The following is a 23122-nucleotide window of genomic DNA, read 5'->3' as shown; positions in this document are numbered from 1 at the left end:
TAAAGCTCACAAACTATTGACAGGTGTTGGTCACCCAGCGGCGTTACTGACAAGTGGCGACCACCGCGGCGTCTAAACAGACGGAGGAGATATTTGCAGGTATCTTTACAGGATTTAATGATCCGCGGCTGCCCAGGAGCCTGAAAACTGACAGAAGTCATGGATTTTATTAATCTTCTTTTTATTTATTTTTAAATATCAGTATATTTAAATAAAAGCTTTGTATTGTCAGAAACAGGCTATTTTTTAATCATTTTTTTCTACAGTGATTCAGTTTATTTTAGACAGAGCCATTGATTAACATTAATAACATGTGAGCACAGTCCTGATTGTGGCTGTTTTGATGTGTCCCATAAAAAGCACACTGGTGTTGCAGTGTCAAATAAAGAAATAAATAAAAAAAATAATCATAGTTTTAATCAGTTAGAGAGAGTAAATATTGTGGAAGAAAAGCTAGTAATTAAAATGTTGGATGTTGGTAAACACAGACTGATTACATCTAAATACATTTTGATGGAAAAACAGAGGTTCTCCACTAGAAACTAGAATATCTGTTTGATTGTTATCTTTATAATGTAAAAGTTTTTGTTTCTTAATAACAGCACAGCAACATTTCTCGCTTACTAACAGCTGTTTTTACACATACGTATATGCCTTTCATTAATTTAACAGTATTTGGTGATATTCTGAGCAACATTTTGGTTTAAATTTGTAATTCTGGCTGTCGTCCAGTTAGAAGACATGTTGAAGTAAGACACTGAACTCCCCCCGCTTCTTACGCAGATCGGCGTGAGAACAAAAAGCTGAATATGAGGGTGCTCTGTTTTCATAATATATGATGCTTCTACTGTATATTTTACAGAACTTCTATGAATGTTTGAACAGTAGGAAACACATTGTAAAGTATATTGCTGGGAGTTGAAGAAGGTCACAAGTTCGCCTCCCGGCCTGGGGTTTTTCTGTGTGGAATTTGCATGTTCTCTCGTGGGTTTTCCCTCAAAGTACTCTGGTTTCCTCCCACAGACCAAAAACATGCATGTTAGGTTCATTGGTAACTAAATTGTAACTAGATGTGAGTGAAAGTGTGAATGGTTGTTTGTCTCCATGTGTCCCAGTGATGGACTCCCACACTGTGACGGTTGGAGATAGGAAACAGCTCCTCACGGCCCAGAAAGGGGAAGTGGGTAAAGAAAACGGATGAATGGATAAGTCAAACATAGTTGCATGTAACTATTGGCTAAGTTATCTTAATATTTAATTTGAAATCAGAAAAAGAACCATATGTAACTTATTTACACAAGCTCCACACATCAATTTATAAACCGATTTAAACCATTTTTCAAAAGTGATCAAGAGGAATCATATGCAGAAATATGACTTTAAAAATGAATGCTTTTTATGTTGTTATTTGTTTCAACAGTTGTTGTTTGTGGTGTATTTTGTTGAAATATTAGGCACTGCTCTATGACGTTAATGCTTTATTTTAGCTTCTTTTTTTAACAGCCTAAAATCTCTTGTATTATTCAGGTGGAGAATTCAGCTAATCTCTTCAGGATTTCTGTCTCTCCCTGCTTGTGTTCTATCTGTTCATAATAGCTACACAATTTGACGTTAACATCTGTAACCAGAAAGAGTTCAAGAGTAATCTAAGGATAACCTGTCATTTTAAGTCAGTGATGTGAAGAGAAAGAAACTTAACAGCAATAGTGGTTTTTGATGTGAGCAGTATGTCTTACCGCCCCAGGATGGCATCTCATCAGGGGCAGGACTGGCATTTGGTCTGGGAATAAGTTTTCGATCGTTCATTTGCAGCCCCCATGCTTGCTGCTGGGGAAACAGGGGATGGGATTACCTCTGGATGATTTTACAATCAAAACTGATGAATGATGTTGATATTTTTGGTTCAAACAGAGGAGCGATATGAGAGAAGAGGCAGAGACAAGCTGAACCAATCACAATCCAACACAAATCAATCTGATGGCGCTGACATGGACATGTTTTCTGATTTCTCACTGTACGTCACCAATAATGTTTCTATTCTATGTTCTCACTTTTCATGGAAGATCTGGTTTATTTCCCGGATATTTATTATGTAGTTAATCTTGTTGAACTGACATAAAATCAAAAAGCATGAGGTGAGGCAGGCAGTACATCTGCCTGCTGAGTGCAAGCGTGAGTCCACTTCCTTATTCTTTTGCCTTTTTTCTTCAATGCAGATAGCAAGCACCCTTAAAACTAAAAACTCAGAAAATGAAGGCCACTGCATAGTTTGTTTGTTTTTTATATTTTTTGCCTTGACTGCTAGAATGTACAATTTTATATCAAAGTTTAAAATTTTCTCAAAACTGAAATTCCAATTAAAATGTGAAGTGATAAGGTTTATTTGAAACCAAGGGGCAGAAGATAACTCCAATAATACCCTCAAACTTCCCCAGGAGGTGATCCCACAGCAAAGATAAGGCACGAACACGTTTCCCCTTATCACACACTGTGCTCACACACCTCAAGATAAATGTTTTTAGAAGGATCTATCTTTTTTTTATGTAATTAGTTGGTCAACATTTTGTTTTTTTCAAACTAAAAGTCAGTTGTGTCTGCTGGAGTTTGGCACAGATACAAAATAATCTGTGTAAAATACATCCAGGCTGGCTAAACCCTTTTGTTTTTTGTAAATCTGGTTCAAGCAAAATAGCAGATCTTAGAAGTGAATACAGTACACCTTGGAAGATTAACATTTTGAGCAGACCTATGACTCCTCTCCCTATCCACTTGGTTCAGCAAGCCAAAGAGGAACACCAAGTTGTCCCAGATCAAGCTGAGAAATAGAACTCCTTCGCAACATCCTGTGTCCACCCAGGGCCTCCTGCTTGTGGGGCACACCAGAAACACCTTCCATGGAAGGCATCAAGACCAGATGGTCAAACCGTCTCAATTGGTTCTCCTCAGTGACTCTCCTTTAAGGTCATCCTAAATATCTGAGCTCCTCACCCTCAATCTAAATCTGAGCCTACTGACTGTTAAGAAACATTGCACACTGTATTTACGACCACATTCTTTCTGTCATGACCTCAACCTCATGACTGTGGAAGAGGGTTGGGAAGCAGACTGACTGGAGGATGTAGGCCCTGACCCAATCTCTGTCAGTCGGGGACCAAATGGCCCATAGCAAAGGGCCTGATAACTAATTTTCTCCAAACACCTCCTACAGGACAACACCAGGGGCACGGCTGTAAACATTAAGTTCTTTAAAAGAAGAGGAGGTGTGGTTGGCCAGACTCCCATCTCCTTTAGCATCCCCACAAGCATAAAGAGCTGCTCCAAGGTTTTATGATCAGGATGAAAAACAGTTTTCCTTCACACACACACAAATTTCAGTAACCTCTCTGAGATATCTGAGCATGTGTTTTACACAATGTAAAGCACACTGAAGACATAAACGGCTCAAACCAGATGAGTGACCCCAGCTGATGTGCAGGCCTGGCAGAACTCCAACAATGTAGAAACCAGGTGTTCACTGGTGTGCGTTGAAAGAGTGTGTAAACCCTTCACTTTAGAAAGGATGTGAAAAAGATGAGATTGTTTTTTCAACAACATTACATTTAAGTTTCCATTTCAGTGTCAGATTGATTATTTTCTTGCATTAACATTATAAAAACACACAGTTTTAATGTATTCTGCACTGCTTTATTAATTTTCAATTTAATGGTGACTATTTCTCAGCAGTTTTTCACCCAATGTCCTTGTTTTTCCACCTCATTCATTTGGGTAACCTAATCAAGACAAACAAGAGACAATTATCCAAATGTTAAAGATGGTCCAGAGGGATTATATCCAAATTAATGGAAACATGAGACATGTGGGTAAGAAAACACAGGCTTAGCAAACATTTTATGAGGATCCTTCTGTGGGCTATTTTGGAAAAACTGAATGTCACTGTCAATTTAGTCTGTTTTACTCTATAGGGGTATTTATTGTTTGCATGTTTAATAAACTTGCTCTTCCCATGTCAGTGTAACTTACAGCTAAACATGCAGAGTTTTGAAATCAAGTAATCAAAGTCTTTCTTTGCTCTCTGCTCTATGATAAGGCATAAGGCACAAGGGATACAACAACAATACCCAGGTCCTATTTTCTGTCCTTGATTTTGTTCAGTTCGTCTTGACTTTAGCATTTTTATGTTACAGTCTGAGTTCTGGTTATTTGTTTTCCAGAAATCCATCAACCTTCAGCTCCTGTTTCACTGAAGTCCCAGAGATAATATTCTTGTGCATTTGGTTCAAATTACTGGATTATATAAATTAATACCTCTGACATGTTCTTTTGGGTTTTTTGTTGAAATATTATGCTGAAGGTACTGAGACACTACAGAGCATTTTGGTCTTATTCATTCAGATTCAATCCTGTCTGGTTTAAATCATCTTTACGCTGAATAATAAAAGAAGATAAAAAGATTCAGATGAATGAGCAGGGTTATTGTAAATGACCAGTTCATTTCCTGTAATCCATCCTGTCTAATGTTACATTAAATGGGTTATAGTCATTCTGTAATTAGTTTTTAAAATATGTTATTATGTGTAATATATGGACAAGAGTCAGAGTACAGAAGATAACTTTGTGGAGTGGATAATTTAAAGGCTCCTGAACATGACCAAGACCAAGGAGATAATGGCTGACTTTAGGAGAGTAAAAAAAAAGTCTTCAACAAACCAACCAACTGTGTAGGTGACAAAGTGGAGGCTGATAAAAACTACAAATACTTTGACAGGGTGGACAGGATGCCTAACATGAATGCTATATAAAAGAAGTGGATGAGTGAACCATTTTCTGAGGAAGCTCAGATCTTTTACAGCGTACAGCAAGATGCTGGAGATCATTTATTATCAGTCTGTGACGGCAGGTGCCTCGTAATGTGATGTGGTCGGCTAAGAGAGTGGCATCAGAGGCGCCAGTAGGCTAATTAAAACTCATTAATAAAGCTGAAAAAATGATTGGACAGAGCCTGGTGATGTTTGAGTCAGTAAGGGTCATGGAAAAAACTACTATTCATCACGAATAATCCATCCCACCCCCATCATGACACCATACAGAGACAGTGGAGCGCTTTCTCCAACAAACACACTCAATTCTGCTGGTATGATAAACGTGTCAGGAAATTATTCATATTGTTCACCATTTCATTGTTTAACAGATCATTTGAGTAGCAGGTATTTCAGATGTCTTGAGTAACTCAGGGAGGAAATAGCAAGCACTCCTTTGTTTTTAATGCAGTGCTGTCTGTATTTTTCATTTTTATTGATTGATGGAGAGGTGGTGCTTTGACATTTGTCAATGTCTTATTTTCAAACCTAAGATGCTCCAGAGCACATTACGTTTCCAGCACAAGTTACCATGGTGACAGTCCCAGGTAAGAAGTTAACCAGCCTCCTTACACTAAACATCCTAAACTGAGTTACCTCGCTAAGCCACTGACCCTGCTTCGTAGTCCGGGCCTCTGGTTCGGTGAAGTTTCTAAGCAGCACTGTGATCACAGCTGCACTCTGTCACCACAGGTCTCCGTATATTTAGACTTCCAGTTTTTTCAATTGTATTTTCCCAGATCATTGTCTTAGCTTCAGTTATGTCTTGTTGCCTCTTCTGTTAAGTCTGGGGTTTCTTTTGTCACACAGTTTGTTGTTTGGTCTTTTAAAGATCCTGCCTTTGTTGTGTCTTTTATGTTGGAAAAAGGATTATTACTGCCTATGCCTCTAGATTGTGATCTGTGTTTGTATCCATTACAAATTGGAACAATAAAAAAGGGAGAAGAAGAATGAATTTGAACAAAATAACTTTCTGACTTTCTGATTGACCTTCAGGTCTTGTGACCTTCCTCACCTTCTTAATTTTTTATTTTTATTTATTTTACATTTAAAGTTCAACCCACAGAGTGTCATTTTCCCGTTTCATTAAAAAACTGACCGCTAAGATGAAATCAAACCAGCCTTTACTGATGTTAGAAATAAAATTCTTTAGTCGTGGATGTGGGAATCTGTTTCTACTGGGGGTATTCTGGGCATGCCTGGATTGACCAAACAGGTGAACAGAATGATGAAGTGGGTCAGTCTGTTCAATAAATAACCCATCAGGGTTGCCTTTAAAATAAATGTGGATGAGCACCGCCAGAGTGCACAGAAAGCTAAACAGATAAAGCACAAAGACATTTCCTTAAAGAAATATTTAGTTTGATATATATTGCACATTTCATGCATGGGGAAACCAGAGGAGGGGGCTTATTGAGCACAATTTTACACATCAGTCTGTGTGAGAATGACTGCATTCAATTTAATATTTTCTAAATCCTGTTAAACACACCTCCAGCATATTAAAGATGTTTGGGCAGTTCAACTTTTTTCTACATCCACCTTTAATTGTTTGTCCTCAGTTTTAAGTTGGCTGTTAATTAAAACAATTGGTCATGTCCATTAGAGACGACAGCACTTCCATAAGAGGGGGTTCAAGAGGTCATTGAAGGCAATCAATTTCAAAAGTAGACAGATAAACAAGCAGTGCTGAACTACATTTATGTGAAACTCCAACCAGCTAAATCTACACCACTTAATGGAACTGGGTCTCTGTATTTTCCTTTTTTGTGAAGACATTTTAAAGTAAGAAGGGTAAAGAATATACAATAAAATGTCCATTTAAAGCACATATATGAATATCATGCTATAATCTGAGTGTTCTGCCTTTTCACATATTTCAGAGAAAGAAGATGATGAGGGAGTTTTTGTAAGGATCAGAGGGTCAGATCTAGTATATGCCGAGATAATAATGCATCATTGTTAAAGTGCCTTATCTGATCTGTGAATGCAAATGATGCAAACTATTCACACTGATTTAAATGAAAAACGAACAGCTTTTATCCATAACTAGGACACTTAGAAAAAGCAGATCACCGCCAATCCGGACGAAAGACAATTTTATAATACTTTAATGGGTTTGTCTTTTCCTCACTGTACTTATCCATTTTCAAAAACTTTAGTGGAATCGTCTTCTTTTGACATAATTCTGCTAGCAGAGAAAAAGAGAACATTCAAAGCATACATTAGACTGAGTTTGTATGTGGAGAAGTGAAACCGAGCATAAAACACTGGCTGCATTTGAAATGAGCTACCATTTATTTTAACCTCTGTTGCTATCTTGCTGATGTGGACCAGGACATAATCGGGTCAGTTTAATTCAGTTTTATCTACACAGCATCAACATTAAAATGAACCTCTATGAGAATGTCAAGTGAGAAGAATATTTACTGTAAACAAAACAAACCAATTAAATTGTGTTATAATGGTAAATGGCCTGCACTTGTACATCAAGTCCAAGGACTCCAAAGGGCCTCACACTACAATCAGTCATCCACCCATCCACACACTGATGGTGGTAAGCTACATTGTAGCCACAGATGCCCTGGAGCAGGCTGACAGAAGTGAGGCTGCCATCACACCGGCGCCACCGAGTCCTCTGACCACCACCAGGAGGCAAGGCGGGTGAAGTGTCTTGCCCAAGGACACAACGGCGGACAAAGTGGGGGTGCGAACCGGCAACCCACCAGTTACAGGATGAACCCCTACCTCCCCATGTTTAAAGTGGGTTTACTTTTGCAGAATATTTTGAACATTTGAACCTTGCCGTCTTTCACAAAATGTGCATTTTTGTGATTTGATGGGACATATTTACAAAAACAAAATGTGCATTGCTGTTAATAATGGCAATCTCCAAATGTTTTTGTTAGTGCAAAAATTTTTTTTTTTATTACTAACACATATTTAAGTTAAATGAAATTGGACTGCAGTCCCTGTACTTTAGTTTGAAAGAGTTTCTCACACACACATACACAGGCAAAAACATTTTGCCTTTCAACAGCGGGTAATAAGACAAGGATACAATGACAACTCAAACCTAGCCTCCACAGCTATTATACTTTTGATATGAATTTATAACCACTGTTCTTTTATAACTTATGACAATTAGGGAACAAGATGTGCTGCTAACAATCATCTTTAAATTTGTTTTTATTTCTGTATCAAAACTCCACACTTGTTTCTCAACTCAAGGCAGGGTTCTGAGTCCAACTGTGGGATCCTTTGCTTTTTTATGTCTTCGTTATTTACAAAGTAAAATGTTTAGATTTAATTGTAAGCGAGTTATAACTAAAACATGAGAGGCACACCAGGAACATTAGGAGAAGCTAAATCTACCCTTTGGTACATTATGAGACAACACGAGCACTCGAGTAAGCTCAGAAACACAAAAACACCAGAAGGTTCAACAAAAACGAGAGAGAAAGGGGTTCAGAATTTTCTGTCAAGTAAATAACCCTCTCCTGGATCAATTTATTATATTACAAGGCTCATATAAAAAGACAAATCCATATTGATTAATAAAGAAGATACAGGATGTACATCCCTTAAAAGCCTTTATAATAAAAGGGGGGAAAATAGACTAAAAAAATCATTAGCAACATTGAGCTGTTCAGCCTTTTAGAAACAGCAAAACTAAGATAATCATGTATGATAAGAAGAAAATAAAGATGGGGACAGTTTGATGAAGCTGATGATATGAAGCATACATCACCTGTGCAAGTGAGAGGATTTAATTGACAAAGTTATAAAAAAGACATGTAAAGTATATAAATATATTGTCTTCATTTGTCCTTAAATGAAGCAAAGCTGACAACAAATTGCAAAAGTTACCAGGGGGAACCAAATATTTCAGCCGTCTGAAATAATCGGTTCCCCCTCTAAAACATGGGACAAAAATAATTTACCAACTACTCCTTAACTGTGCTTATTCCTCTCATCATGGACAACAAGTCCTGTACATTTGGAGATATTTGTTCTTTTTTTTGCAAAAGTTACAAGGGGGGAACCAAATATTTCAGCCGTCTGAAATAATCGGTTCCCCCTCCAAAACATGGGACAAAAATATTTTACCAACTACTCCTTAACTGTGTTTATTCCTCTGTATTATGATATTATTAGCACATTTAATTCCTAAAAGAATTATGTTTTTTTGTTTTTTTTATGAGAAATATTTGTCCCAACAATTCTGTTAATAGATAAGTCATTATTTATTTTAATTATTAATTGTTTTTGTCCACACGTTGTCTACATTGTCCATAAGAGAGTCTGTCTGTCTATCTATCATGCTAGCAAAACAGTGGGTTAACTTCACCAAAACAAGTTGTTTGACCTTTCACGGTCTCCGTAATTCCCTTGCAGCGCGAGCACAGCGCGGCGGTAAGGAGCGTTGAACATAAACGCGCGCTTTTTGCCGCGTACGCGGCACGGAGACGCAGGGTATTGATCAAATTCACCCGCCACTTCAAATATTTACCCGCATTTGGCCGGTGGCGGGTGCTAATTTCCACCCCTGTCTGAATCACTAAAACACAGCCAAATTTAAAGATGAAGAAATAATTCACTCTAAAGTAGCTGAGTCAATCACCTGACTTAGTCTGGAGCTGCACTTCTGCAGCTGAAGACAAGAAAAAAGGAAGAAAGTCCAACAAACAAGTGACTGCAGCTCCAGCAAAAATCCATCAGAGCATGACAAAGGAACTCATTTCCATTGGCAACGGGTTCAGAAAAATACAGAACATCATGCAGTCTGCTTCCTTCAGTTCTCATTGTGCAGAAAATAAGTCCTCCTCGAAAATAAAGTCTAGTTGAAAGAAGATCGGTAGCATTTCTTCACTCATTGTGTTGGATTATTAAAAAGGCTGATGTGTCGAGCTTAAAGACCTTTCTCAAAACTTTTCAGAAAGGAAAAAGACTCAGTCATGGTTTCCACACTCCAGGGAGTAATTACCTGCAGGTAAATGCCAATAAAGCATTAAACATGGACATATACATATGATTAATGGTAATAAGTTGAGGTAAAATATAACATTCAAGAGGAATAATTCCTGAATCTTTGCATCAAAGGAAGACCTTCAATTTTGAGCTAAAAGACTTTGCTGCTACGACTGCTATGTTACTAGATAACTTAGTATCTTTAAGTGGGCAGATAAAAGGTCTTATTTTGGTGTTCAAATAATTTCAGTCCCATGATTATCACCTGTTGCCAAAAGGCGAAAGAATGATGTTTTTGCCTTCGTGTGTGTGTTTATTTGTAGCGTTTGCTAAATATCTCATGAACTACAGGATGGACTTTAATGAAACCAACAGAAAGTAATCACTGGATGTACTGTACCTCTACAACTCATTATCTTTTGACGTCAGCCCGATTCAAGATGGCCAACACAGCTAATCGAACATTGCCAACACAAAAAAAGGCCATAACTCAGTCGATTTTACAAATATTGAGCTAAAATCTGGTGTGGTAGTAGCTGAGAATCATTCACAAGGTTTGACCATAAAAGCTAAAACTCTGTCATTTCTCCACATAAGATAACGTTAGCTTAAAACTCTGGCATCAAAAGCGGTGGGTGATATGCATTCCTTCAAGGTCTGCTAGGTCTTTAATTTCAATAAATAGGCTAACCTGCCTTGTATTTGATGGGTTTATAGGTTTAGTGATTATTGCTTTTATAAATCCTCTTTTTCAAAGATTTGTTGAAATTTTTGCATTCTTTGGCCAAAATAAAATGCTTACCTTCAAAGTCTGATAGAGGAAAAAACATTACAACAAAACTCTTTCATGCAGTTTTGTCTTCGTACTAAATACACACATTCAAGTTTAACCGTCAGTTGGTTTTAATATTTTAAAATAACTTCAAAATAAATTATCCACTCACCAGTCCCTCACATGTACTTATCGCTGCGCTCCCTTGAACAGTGGCATCGTCCCAAACGTCGCCCAAGAAATGGCACTGGGAGTTTCCAGGTAGATGGATCTTCGCCCCATCCAGGCCACCGTACCTCCTCTCTGTCACGAAGCCCGGAGCCAGCAGGTTTGGATTCAGGGTGAGGTTAAAGTGCAAACGGTGGCTGCCGTGCAGGAACTGGTAAAAGACTCGGTCGGCGTCCACCACCCTCTCCGAGGCTTCCCGACGCCGTACACGACGAGCGTGGTGAGGCAGGAAGTTGGACAGAAAGTGCCCTCTGGCATCAACACTGACGGGGTGAACCACTTCATACGGAGGGAGGTCCTGCAGAAATTTCTCTGTGAAAAGCCATGATGAGAAAAAAGGAATGTAAATAAACAATTAGGTGGTTGTAGAGCTGTAAACAAAGCAGTGAAATTCTAAACTGAACCATGTGGAGGCATAACCGGGACACTTTAAAGAGCCACTCTTCATACTTCAGACTTTAATTACTTTTTTTACTATTTGCATTTTACTTTCATATGCTCCAGGTTTGATATGGCTTTTGGAAATTTATTCTTCAAATAAATATCCTCTAATTTCCTCTGACCTGAAGTGGCTGAATCAGCAGTGTTGGTGGCTATGTCGCAAAACCTGCCTTTCGTATGAAAGAGTAAAGAAAATGTCCCTTCATAAATAAGATAAGTGGGTTTTTTTCTCAATTCAATAACTCTATTCCCAAGAAATCAACACTTAAGTAACACTACATAAACATAAAATCTAGAAAGGGAGCTAGAAACACTTAATATTCTTAACTTTTATCATTGTGTGCTTTTGCTTAACCTGAAAGGAAAAGTCATTTATGGCAGTCCAGTCTTTGCTTAAAGCAGATGCTCCCTGTCCTGAACTCCATTACAGTTCATTACAAAGTTTCTTTTGGCAAATTATCTCATAAATCACTAAACAGATTACAATGAAACTCTCAGAAAGTAATCACTGGATGTATCTACAGCTGAGTAACTTTTGGGAGTCAACCAAAGTCAAGAAGGCAGCCCCAGCAGCCCCAGCTAATTGATCTTTGCCTACACAAAAATGACTACACCTCAGTGAATTTTACAGATTTTGAGCTAAACTTTGGTGTGGTAGTAGTTGACAGTCATTCACAACGCATACTCTGAGTGCAAGATATCAATGTTATTTTCAAGGTTTGCCTAAATTCAATGTAACTCCATCAATTCCATCAAGCAGACTTATTTCCAGGTAAATAAAAGATGTTCCCTGATTCACCCTGCAGGGTTGAGAGAAAACTGTTGAACTTTGATTGAGTCTGAATGTTAGGATAGAAGCAGAGTGTTTCACGGTTAGAGTAAAAATGATCTTTGTGAAAATTTCTGGCAGATAAAGAGGTTCTTAGAAAGCTAATGTTGAGCGTATCGTATAAAAGCAAATAAGGGGGGTTATATTGAATAGCTCAGCTTCTAAAAAGATCAAGCAGACCTTTTGTGTAACATTGTGATTCCTCGTTTTATGTTTGACAGCAGGTTTCCTGCAGCTTAATGGGCCAAAAGTGGCACTAAAGCCACTTTTTTGCGATGCTCCCTTTTGATTTCTTCAGCGAACTTCCCAGCATTATCCAGCATGCTGCGAGGTAGATGAGGTGAAGTCACATCTACAGCAACTCCTAACATTATGTCTGTCTTCGACAAATAAAAGGTTTTTCAAACAGTCCCACTTCATTAAGAACTCTGCTCAATTAGTGTCTCCAGATTAAGGTTATCTGTCTTTAAATAAAACATTACAGAGAAACACAGCTGGGATTCCCCGACCACATCTGTCTCTCAACAGGAAGATGGCTTTTGTTTTTCCTGTGTTTTTCTCAGCTTTTTGTCCTTTAACAAAGTGGGAACTCGCTGTTCATATTATCTACTCATGATTTGGGCACAAGCTGTACCCCAAAAAAAAAAAAAAAAATTCTGAAATTTCAAATGTCTTGTACTGTATGTAGCTTTTAGATAAGAGATGATTGATTGGAGCTAATAAAACAAATGAAACTTTCTCTCAAATATGCCCGTGAAATATTTTTTACCATTGATTTTGTGCTACAAACAATAAATAAGGAGTTGCTCTGAGAAACACTAAGGTTTATGGCTGCTCGTGCGTTAATTAAATGTTTAGTATTATTCAATGTTTCTGACTCTGATTTAAAGGCTTCAGCTGCATCTTTTCCTGCTCTATTAGCTGATGAAGGTGTGTGTTCACACAGCTGTTCATAAAGATGTCATAGTCAGAACACGTGCACCTTACGGCAGCGTTTCCCTACATAGAAACCATTTATGTTTAAATCCACATTTAAAATTTAAATCAGAGAAACACACCGCACACAGCTACAACACAAAGGGAATTTGTCAGGATTAGTATTCCTCTGTATCATTCCAAAACATTTAACCTATTTACAAAAAAAAGGGGCTATTTTGTTTTGTTCTTCTTTTATTCTGGGGGAGAATATGTGAGTCATATTTTTCTCACCCTGCTGCCCTCATTTCACGACTCATTGGACAAAGTGACATGTTTTCATTGCTTCAGAGTTCAATCCTTATGCTTCCCAGCAAATTGAAACCTTTTGTTTCAAGCAGCTTCACTGAGAAGAAGGTCTAAAACACTTCACTCCCAGTATCCCGAAGGTTTTCTTGAAAATGTGTGTGGGGAAAAAGGCTCCCATTGACTTCTAATGGGGATCTATTTATTTCTCATTTAGTTTCCAATTAGGAACGTCCCAAACTGTTTTTCTGATTACATTTCTTTCTTGAAAGCAACAGTTCATCACCATCCTCCCGCGTCTTATTTATGCACCGGACTGACATTGGGGGCCATTTGAAATTTTCCTGGTTGTTTTGTTGGCTTGATGCAGAGCAATAATCCAACCCTTCTGAAACCGAGTCACATCTTTTTCACAACCACAGGATGTGTGTTTGCTGACATGATGGTTTTATTAATGAAAAGCTTCTTTCTGCATCAAGTAACTTGTTGCCTGCTGAAATATTTTAATCATTGCAAGACTTTCCAGTGGGAGTAGACTTCTTATCTAGAAGCCTACTTAAATGCACATGGTGCTTTTTTATGTTCACCTCATTGAACTTTTGCAGTCATCTTCATTTAATTACGCTTTAATTCATGTGTAACTCTGCAAACACCAAATATCCTAAAAGAGTGTTCAGTACTTAGTATATAACTCCCTGTATGTTGGTTGGATGAGGCATGTCGGCCTCTCACGACTGCAGTTGGTTCAGAACGCTGCAGCTCGTGTTTTAACACGAGCAAAAAAAAGATGAAGATGCCTTTCCAGTGATTTTAAAGTTTTATTGTTGACCTGAATGAGCAGGCTCCTGTATACCTGTCTGACCTTCTGCAGCCTTATGTGCCCTACAGATCCCTCAGATTCAATGATCATTTGTGTTTAGTTGTCTCGAGGTCCAGGCTGGTCCACAGAGGTGATCGGGCCTTGTAGCTCTTAAACTGTGGAACCAGCTGCCCCCAGATCAGACAGGCTTCAACTCTTGATGTTTTTAAGTCTCTTCTTAAAACACATTTGTACTCACTGGCATTTCATACAGCATGAGAGTTGAGGTATGGGCCAATTTTATGGTTTTATTTTGTCCTATCATGTTTTTAATTGTTGTAATTTGTTGTTTTTGCAGCACTTTGGCTAACTGCAGTTTTTTCTAAATGTGCTATATAAATAAATTTGATTTATTTAATTTGACTATTTAGCAAAAGTCAATGTTTTTTTAACAAAAAGCATACTAGGCTTGAGATTTATTAAAATTATTATTCTTTCTGAGACAAATATTAGGCTCTGTGAGAAGTCTGTATTAACAACTTTAAGTGCTGCAGTTCCCTTTAAAACAGTTCAACTATTCTTATCATGAGTGAATATTTCCATCATAGTTTACAAAACGTATGATTTAATTTCAACTTTTAATTAAAGGCCTAGCATTCCTCAAAAGACAATTACTTTCATAGAGTTTCACGGAAATATTTTGCTAACACACAGATACCACACACAGGGGCAAAAACGTTATCGCTCCACCATTTTGGCTTTCGTCAGCGGGCGAAAATTTATAATAATAAAAAAAGTTTGGGCTTTGTCAGTGCGACAGCAGAGGTGGGACTGAGTGTGAAATTTAAATAATTAAAGGTTTGTTGACATCCATGCTGAAGAGAAAACGAGACACATTTAAAAATAGGGCACACGATATGAAACCCCCAAAATAAAAATCCCAGGAAAAATGAGCAGCATCGACCCGGTTTCTGCTCATGAGTGGCTCTTCCTGCTAAATATGTAGGCTATTCATGTGTCAAGAATAAAATATGTCTAATTATTATTCTTAATTTAATCAGGAGGAAGTCTGAACCTAGGCTGCCTTTTGTTTAAGTCTTCTAGGAATCTAAATATATTCAGTAGAAGTCCTGTGTCTTGATTTGCCACCTGAAACTGTTTAAAACCTTCCTCCTCTCAGAAGCACATCTTTGTCTTGAAAGCCTAATAGCTTGACTCCAGGGCACACGTCTGATTTAAACAGGATTAGACCCCATACAAACACACTGTTTATTCCCTGACCTTGGAGGAGATTTGACTTTTAGCATCCAAACCCACAGACTAATGTTCTGACTGAGAGGCTGGCTGAGTGGGGAGTGCAGGCGTGGGAGCATTTCTCTACCAGATAGAGAGCTTCATATCGCTGCAAGGAGAGTGGGAACCAGCTTGGTTATAATAACAACAATATTACATCCTGTAAATTCCCAAAGTGGATCCCTGTTTCCTGCTGCTGGCTTTTGAGGTCAGAGGTCAGTGTCAGTCAGAGCATCTACCCTAACGATAGTGGGGGTGGGGGGTGCTGGAATAAAGACAGACAGAATGGAGCTTTAAACAAGAAAAATGTAATTTTCTTTGAAAATGCTGAATAACTTTGATGAAATTTGCTCCAAAGGCTTAAACCGAGTTGTTAAACCTAAAAAGCACAATACTGGCTAAAAGGGAGCAAGAGGTGGACTGAAAGCTAAACGTCCCAAAAGGCTGGCAAAACGAAGTAAAATGGTGGCTTAAAGTGTCAAAAGGCTAGCCAAAAGCCGAAATCAAGAAAAGTCTATCACTAAGCTAAAAGTAGCAAAGTGGTAGTTAAAAAGCTAAAAGTTAAAACATCAAAAGGCTAACTAAAGTATAAAAAAGGCTAAAAGTAACAAAAGCTAGGTAAAAGCTAAAAGAACCAGAATTGGTGGCTAAAATCTAAAATGTCGTGAAACGATACCTAAAAGCAGCAGAATGATAGCTTAAAGCTAAAAGTAGCACAAGAAGACAAAAGCAGAGCAACATGCTGAAACAGATTTATAAGAAAACAATGTTTCTGAAGGAATTAAAGGGATCTCAGTGTCTTTCTGAGAGGAAACTATTTGTAAAGCTATGTATGCCTTTTTTAAACATAATATAAAGTTAATATTTCAACAAGTATTACAAAGTTACAAAAACCAAAAGTCTCCTAAATGAGCTGGACGTTTTGACACATGAATGGCTAAAACAGTACAAAGTATACAGGAGTAGTTAGACTGCAAAAACATAGAGAAATAATAAATAATAAAAAACATGAAAACAATTCACATAATTAAGCAGTTCTTGCAGCCATCACACTGACTGAGTTGGAACATCGGGTCTGATTGCTGTGGTCAGCAGAAGACTTTGTAAACACAGAGGTCACAGCTGCTCTTTTTAGTCTCAGTGACGGCTGCTGATGTGACTGCTGCTCTGACTGCTGCTGCTCTATCTGCTGATCTGACTGTTGTGCTGACTGCTGCTCTATTTGCTGATCTGACTGCTGCTCTGACTGCTGCTCTGACTGCTGATCTCTTGCTGCTCTGACTGCTGCTCTGACTGCTGCTGCTCTATCTGCTGATCTGATTGTTGCTCTGACTGCTGCTGCTCTGGCTGCTGCTCTGACTGCTGCTGATCTGACTGCTGCTGCTCTCCTGCTGCTCTGACTTCTACTCTGACTGCTGCTGCTCTGGCTGCTGCTGTCTGACTGCTGCTGCAGCTCTGACTGTCTTTAATTAGACCCACACTCGTGGAGCAAATGAGCAGAGCGCAGGAGGAGCCGTGTTGTGCTCTGTTGATACGAACAGCCTACAGGACTTGGAAAGTTCTGAAACGTGTCAGGCTCCCACTAACCTGATTCAGAGGACAGTCCCAGCGTTCTGCTGTGGTTTTCCAGCATCAGAAGGAGGACAAGAAGGAGACGCGCAATGAAGGCTTGACCGGGAGACGCTCTGTGTCCAAAAGCGTGGAGCCATCTCTCCAAACGGCTCATTTTGTCAAGACGATAACCTTGGTGTCCGAAACATTTAATGCCTTTTTTTCCCCTGCAACAGTCACTTCACATGAAGTCCATAAGAGCTGGATGCACTTTTCGCTTTGTTGCGACCACCGTGCGCCAAAACTGTGCAGGTCCCTGTAAAACTCTCCAGTTCAGGCCTGGACATCATTTGTCTCCACGGGACGTTTCGGTGGCATTCCGAGTCCAACTCTGACCACTTTGGAAGTGTTTGTCTCACGACTGGCCGGTCCTCCTGTCCTCCATCAGTCTCCTCCCGACAACCAGTGACAGCTTGAAAACTTTCCTCTGCAAACTTTTGCGGAGCCACCCCCACAGATGGGTGGACTTTAGACAATGGGCTGCAGGCTTAAAGGGGAACGCTGCTCCAAGAAACCCGAGACACAGACCCAGACCAGCTGCCAGAAACTCCTCCGAAAACCTGAGGTCTTTCGGGTTCTTGGCGAGTCAGATGAGGACCAGTTTCCACACTGGTGCATTCACTTGCAGTAGGAGAATTTGCCTCGGATCAAAGGCTTTTACTTCATGCAACACCATGTCAACACTTAAAACAAATTAAGGGTTTTAAAGAATGCATTTCACCCGCCGTCCTTCATCCCTTATTTCACCTTGAGAAGTAAAAGAGTTGTAGCTGTTTTAATCAATTCTGAATATAATGTTAGAATATTAAATTATGTGCAATCTCACACAACCTGTCAGGAGTTGTAGGGGATCACTCTCAGCTACTACCACGTCTAATTTGAGCTCAGTTTCTTTAAAACGGGCTAAGTTATAGACATTTTGTGTTGGCTAATTCTAATTAGCTGTGTCCAAAAGTTAATTAGTTGTAGAAGAAGTGCATCCAATATTTCATTTCCGAGTTTCATTGAAATCCATCCGGTAGTTGCTGAGATATTTTGCTAACAGACAAACAGACTTGACTCCAAAGGTTCGTGATAATGATCTCACATAATGAGTAGCACTTTGAGTATCTGTTGTGAATGACTCTCAGCTATGCCCACTCCAGATTTGAACAAAATATGTGCTAAATTGTCTGAGTTATAGCCATTTTTTTGGTGTGTTTTCTAAGGTCAGTTGAGTGCTGCGGCCATGTTGAATTGGATGGGCTTTAAGGTAATCGGTTGCAGAGGTACACCCAGTGACTATACTTTATGAAAGTTTCATCAAAATCCGCCCACTGGTTCATGACATATTTTGCTAACAGACAGACATACACAGACACAGGCCAAACATCATCGCCCATCTTTTGCCTTCGGACGATAATAGGGATGTTTAAGCGTGGAGAAAAACATGAATAAAGTTGTGAATGAGAGTGTGATTAAAAGCGTTAAGCTGAGGTGAGCTTATGATGTGAAACATGTGGGAAATGAAAGGCAAAGGCTTCAACGTTTGCCTAAAATCAACTAAATTAGATGTTTTAAATGAAAAGATAAAATAAAACGGAAACATTTAAGTCTAGATAAAAGTAATAATAGGTTATCAATGTTTCTTTCCATTCGTCTGTGTCCTGTTTGTGCTTCTTGTTGTTAACCTTCCTGCCTGTCCGAGCTTAGCGCCCCCTCTTGTGGATGAACAAATGCATTATGGACCACTGAGACAAGCAAAATGTCCTGCATATGGATGTTGCGCATCTATTTTTGACATGAACCCTTAATTTGACATGCGTGATAAAAACCACTTGAACAGTATTGCTCAGACAGATGGAGGCGGTTACCAAACTGAAAATCAGAAAAAAAGAAAAAAACTAAAATGTGCTTTTTTAAAATATTATTTAAAATATGTTTATTAGACATGTCAGTGTCGTGCAGTGTTCTTGCATTTACTTTGGATTTATCTGGAGTTGTTGCTATAAAAAGAAAAACAACAACAACAACAAAAAAAAAACAATACGTCTTTGGGCTTGTTTTACGCACAGTCCTTGTGCGCAACAGCCGCTGGCGCGCGGATTCGTGGGAATCTGTCCTCGTTAGCTGCTGACATTTCTTCCACGGGACACTCCGTTTCTTTCTCTCCTCCTTTTCGACCAATCGCGGCTCAGCAGAGGAGCGACACCTGTATAAAAGCTGACACCAGGTCAGCTTTCATTCAGCCGAGGCGCGATGGAGACGACAAGGAGCCATTGAACGCGGAGGAGGAAGCTGTGGCACTAAAGATGGATGAAATATTTAACCAAAGCGGAGCCCCGAACCGAAGTTCGGCCGCTGACGAGAAGTTCACTTTTGAGGACATCGACGTGAGCGCGGACGGCTCCCCCATCCTGAGGATATTCATCTCGGTGGTGTACTCTGTCGTTTGCGCAGTGGGCTTGGTGGGGAACCTGCTCGTTTTCTTCCTCATGAGGCTGAGGCAAGGTCGGAAGAGGTCCACCATCAATGTTTTCATCATCAACCTGGCCGTGACGGACTTCCAGTTCGTGCTCACGCTGCCCTTCTGGGCCGTGGACACCGCGCTGGACTTCAGCTGGCCGTTTGGAGACGCCATGTGCAAGATCACCCTGTCGGTCACCGTCATGAACATGTACGCCAGCGTCTTCTTCCTCACGGCCATGAGCGTGACGCGCTACCTGTCTGTGGCGACGGCGCTGAAGAAGAGGTCCTACAGGAGGTCTCGGTGCGTGAAGTGGGTGTGCGCGGTGCTGTGGCTGGCAGCCACTGCGGCCACGGCTCCCACTGCCTTCTTTTCCACTGTGACTGTGGTGGCTGGGGAAAAGCTCTGCCTCCTCAAGTTTCCAGAGGGTCACGACTGGCTCGCCCTTTACCACATCCAGAAAATATTAATAGCCTTCGTCGTCCCCATGTTTATAGTCACCGTCAACTATCTGATGCTCTTGCGCTTTGTCAGGCGGAAGAGCATGGACAGCAGCAACCCCAAACGGAGATCCAGGGTCACCAAATCCGTCGCTATTGTCGTTCTGTCCTTCTTCTTCTGCTGGATGCCGAACCACGCCATCACCTTCTGGGGGGTTTTGGTCAAGTTTAACGCAGCCAACTGGGACACGTCGTACTACATGGTGCACACCTACGTGTTCCCGGTCACCGTGTGCCTGGCGCACACCAACAGCTGCCTGAACCCGGTGCTTTACTGTCTGATGAGGCCGGAGATCAGGAAGATGCTGACCAGCTTGTTCTGGAGAGTCTCCACTCCGCCCCCGAGCAAAGTCTGCACCACGCGCTCCGTTACGCAAGGAGGAGAGGCCCAGGGGGTCGTCCCTCTCCAGATTCTGGACAACGCGGACTACACGCTGTCCATCATAGACCGGAAAGGTTCGTCGAGCTCGAAAATAATCCCGTACACCCACTGAATGCAGGCTGCTGGAGGAGGGAGGAAGAGGGAAGGGGGTGGGAGTGTATTTATTGCTCTGGTTGTTTACTTGGAGCTGTCACTCTGCACGCCTAATGTTTCCAGACCTGCTCCAGTGTGAACATCACAAGAGAAGGATGAATTTCATATCACGCTCCTCTGATCGTGAAGTGGACTCATGTGTCTGTTTTGTGAGGTTTGGTTCATCCCCCAAACAAATTATTCATTCATTAAACTGACAGAATAAAACTCTGTTACAAGGCAACATGTATAATATTTAGTTTTGTCCAGACTTTCAGGACATTTTGGCACTTGGGACATGGGACCAGAGAGAGACTGGGACTCAACGTCCTTCACTGGTATGTACAGAGGACACTGAGAGATGCACGGTCTCCCAGCACACTGTGGGATCTTGACATACTGACTTTATTCCGATTTTGGTTAAGGCTCCAGTGTTTTTCCATTATGTAAAGTAAGTCTGTAAATAAAATGCTTTTCCATCAAACATGGTCATTTTTCCCTCCCTCCCCAGCACAGAGAATTAATTAAATGTTCTGGTTTAAAAATAGATGATTGACACAATCTGCTCTTTTAATAAAGCTCGTATTTTTTCCACTTCATCCGCTTGTACACTGAAGGTTTTCCTCTCATCTCTCGGTGAAAGTGCAGCTGTAAGCAGTCGTTCTGTGAGAGCAGACTGATCAGATGCTGATTTAAATAACAGATTCTATATTTCTGTGTTGAGGCAGCTGATCACGGGCATCTTATTCCCAACGCCTGCCTGAGGTATAACCCAGGGGACTGCCACCCTCGGCTGTTGGCTGCGAAGCAGATCCTCTTCAGATGATTGAGGGAGTCGCTTGGCATCAGGTGGTTTGGACTGAGTCCATGTTTGTGTCCTGATTTCTCTGTCCTTCCCTTGTGCCTACTAGCCTCCTTCAGTTTTTACTTTCTCTTCATAACGGTGTCAAGACGTTCCACAATGAGTAAAAAGGTCAATCAGCACTTTTGCCATAAAGCAATAACTACTGGGAACATATCTATTCTTTGTATTGTCATTCTCTATAAGAAGAGGTGCACAAAGCTCTTCAAAATGTTAAAATGTCCTTAATATGACAGTGAAACTAAACAAACCACCTTCAGCTAAACTGTGCTGAATAAAAGGTGGCTGAGTCAGAGTTTTTGGGTCCTTTGTGATGCTCCTCATTGCTCTCTTGAGTAATTTCTATAGATTAATGAAACACATGATTCTGCTGGAGGCATGGGCGTAAATCCCGGGGGAGCCGGGGGGGTCTGGACGATAGCATCGATGAATACCTTACATTAAACCCATCCTCCAAGGCTGTTGTGGTAATATAATGGTTAAACTCCAGTTTCTTCATGTGGGAGATCTGGGTTCTGGTCCTTGGACCTCCACTCAGTTTCTTTGACCGTTTAAAGGTTTATTTTTCCGCTGCTATCTTAAATGATTCGCTTCTAGTGAATAGCTATTTTGCAAATGTTCATCGTCAATAAAGAACATGTCACACGTTTTATATACTTCCACTTCTCAATAACATTAACCTTTTGGAACAAGGCTTCATCACCTCACAGTTGAATCTTGTGTGTGAACGCCCAGCCCTGCTGCCAAAACAGTAGCTAAGCGCACAAACTGTTATATTTTCTGTGGAAAAAAGACAGGATATGTGTTTTTTCTGTAACTCGTAAGAAATTGAAAGTCTGCCTGAAGATTGGAGCGGTGGATATAGCATGGCTTCAGTAGTCGTTGTTTATTCAACGCTACGTTATTGGCCTAGTGGTGAAAGCTGCCATCTTTCAAGTAGAAGACCCAGGTTCCAGTAAGTAGCTTTTTTTTCCTACAGAGTGAACACATTAAAAATCTTTAGGAATACTGGAGTTACGCTAATTTGAGTTTTTGTTTACACATTTCCCTGGCAACATTTGAAGTCAACATGTGCCCCGTTCTCCTTGTGATGTAAATGTTTCCTTTTGGACTTTATTATTGTGTCTTGATGCAGGTCAGACGCTTAGTGATTTGTTCCTATATTTTTCATGGTTTTATTTTTTATTTTTAAAGAGAATAAAAGTGTTGTAAGTCACCTGATTGTGTGACCTGGAAGCAGAACCAAGCCACTATGAATTAAAAAAATAATCAAAAAATTAAAAAAAAAAACAATATGAAGAAATACGTTCTGTAACCAGTCTACCTGGCCACAGTGGTAATTAATGTTTATTTTATTTTTATTTTACAGCTGTATATTTGACTGTATCTTCAGCGTCCCTGTCCCCCCCCAAAAAAAATTGCTCTTAATAAATCTCCCTTATTACTGAACTCCCCAATAACAGATTTTCTCCCTTGGCTGGAGGCTTCTTTCACTGACTTAAATCATCTGTCAGGACTCTGCAACTCTTCTAACATGACTCATATGTGTCAAAGTTACACATCCTCCCAAACAGCACACAACTCACGCTTCTCCATGGTTGATGTTATTTTTACATCACCCCACAGTGGTTTTAATTTCGAATGTTGTGTCTGCTCGGTGTGAACACACATTCGCTCCACAACCTTCCCCATAATTAAACTTGACACCTGCGGCATCTTAAAGTTTCATTTCAGCAGAAAAAAACATTGAAACGAGGGAGCTCTTATTATTCTGTGACC

At 40.0% G+C, this 23122-nt stretch overlaps 2 protein-coding genes across 3 annotated transcripts in view; one reads left to right on the top strand and one right to left on the bottom strand.

Annotated features, from left to right (window-relative positions):
- Nucleotides 1-17440, bottom strand: part of LOC108234814 (A disintegrin and metalloproteinase with thrombospondin motifs 7) — a 127674-nt gene extending 110234 nt beyond the window's left edge. For both annotated transcript variants that reach the window (XM_017414303.3, XM_017414302.3), the window contains exons 1-2: nt 16998-17440; nt 10772-11139 (exon numbers count right to left, since the gene is read on the bottom strand). In XM_017414303.3, coding sequence (XP_017269792.1) covers nt 10772-11139; nt 16998-17136 — 507 coding nt within the window. In that variant the 5' untranslated portion in view covers nt 17137-17440. The remainder of the gene's footprint in view (nt 1-10771; nt 11140-16997) is intronic.
- Nucleotides 17441-18277: 837 nt separating this feature from the next.
- LOC108234776 (relaxin-3 receptor 1) lies at nt 18278-21032 on the top strand. The gene has a single exon (XM_017414209.3). It carries the CDS (start codon nt 19313-19315, stop codon nt 20459-20461), a length of 1149 nt encoding a protein of 382 aa, XP_017269698.1. The 5' UTR covers nt 18278-19312; the 3' UTR covers nt 20462-21032.
- The last annotated feature ends 2090 nt before the right edge of the window (nt 21033-23122 follow it).

The sequence above is a fragment of the Kryptolebias marmoratus genome, linkage group LG15 (assembly GCF_001649575.2).
Source record: "Kryptolebias marmoratus isolate JLee-2015 linkage group LG15, ASM164957v2, whole genome shotgun sequence".
Taxonomy (NCBI): domain Eukaryota; kingdom Metazoa; phylum Chordata; class Actinopteri; order Cyprinodontiformes; family Rivulidae; genus Kryptolebias; species Kryptolebias marmoratus.
The sequence above is the reverse complement of the archived record's forward strand: the minus strand, read 5'-3'. Positions and strand labels throughout refer to the sequence as shown.

Coding starts and splice junctions, on each gene's coding strand:
- LOC108234776 (XM_017414209.3), top strand. CDS start 19,313: ATGGATGAAATATTTAACCAAAGCGGAGCCCCGAACCGAAGTTCGGCC.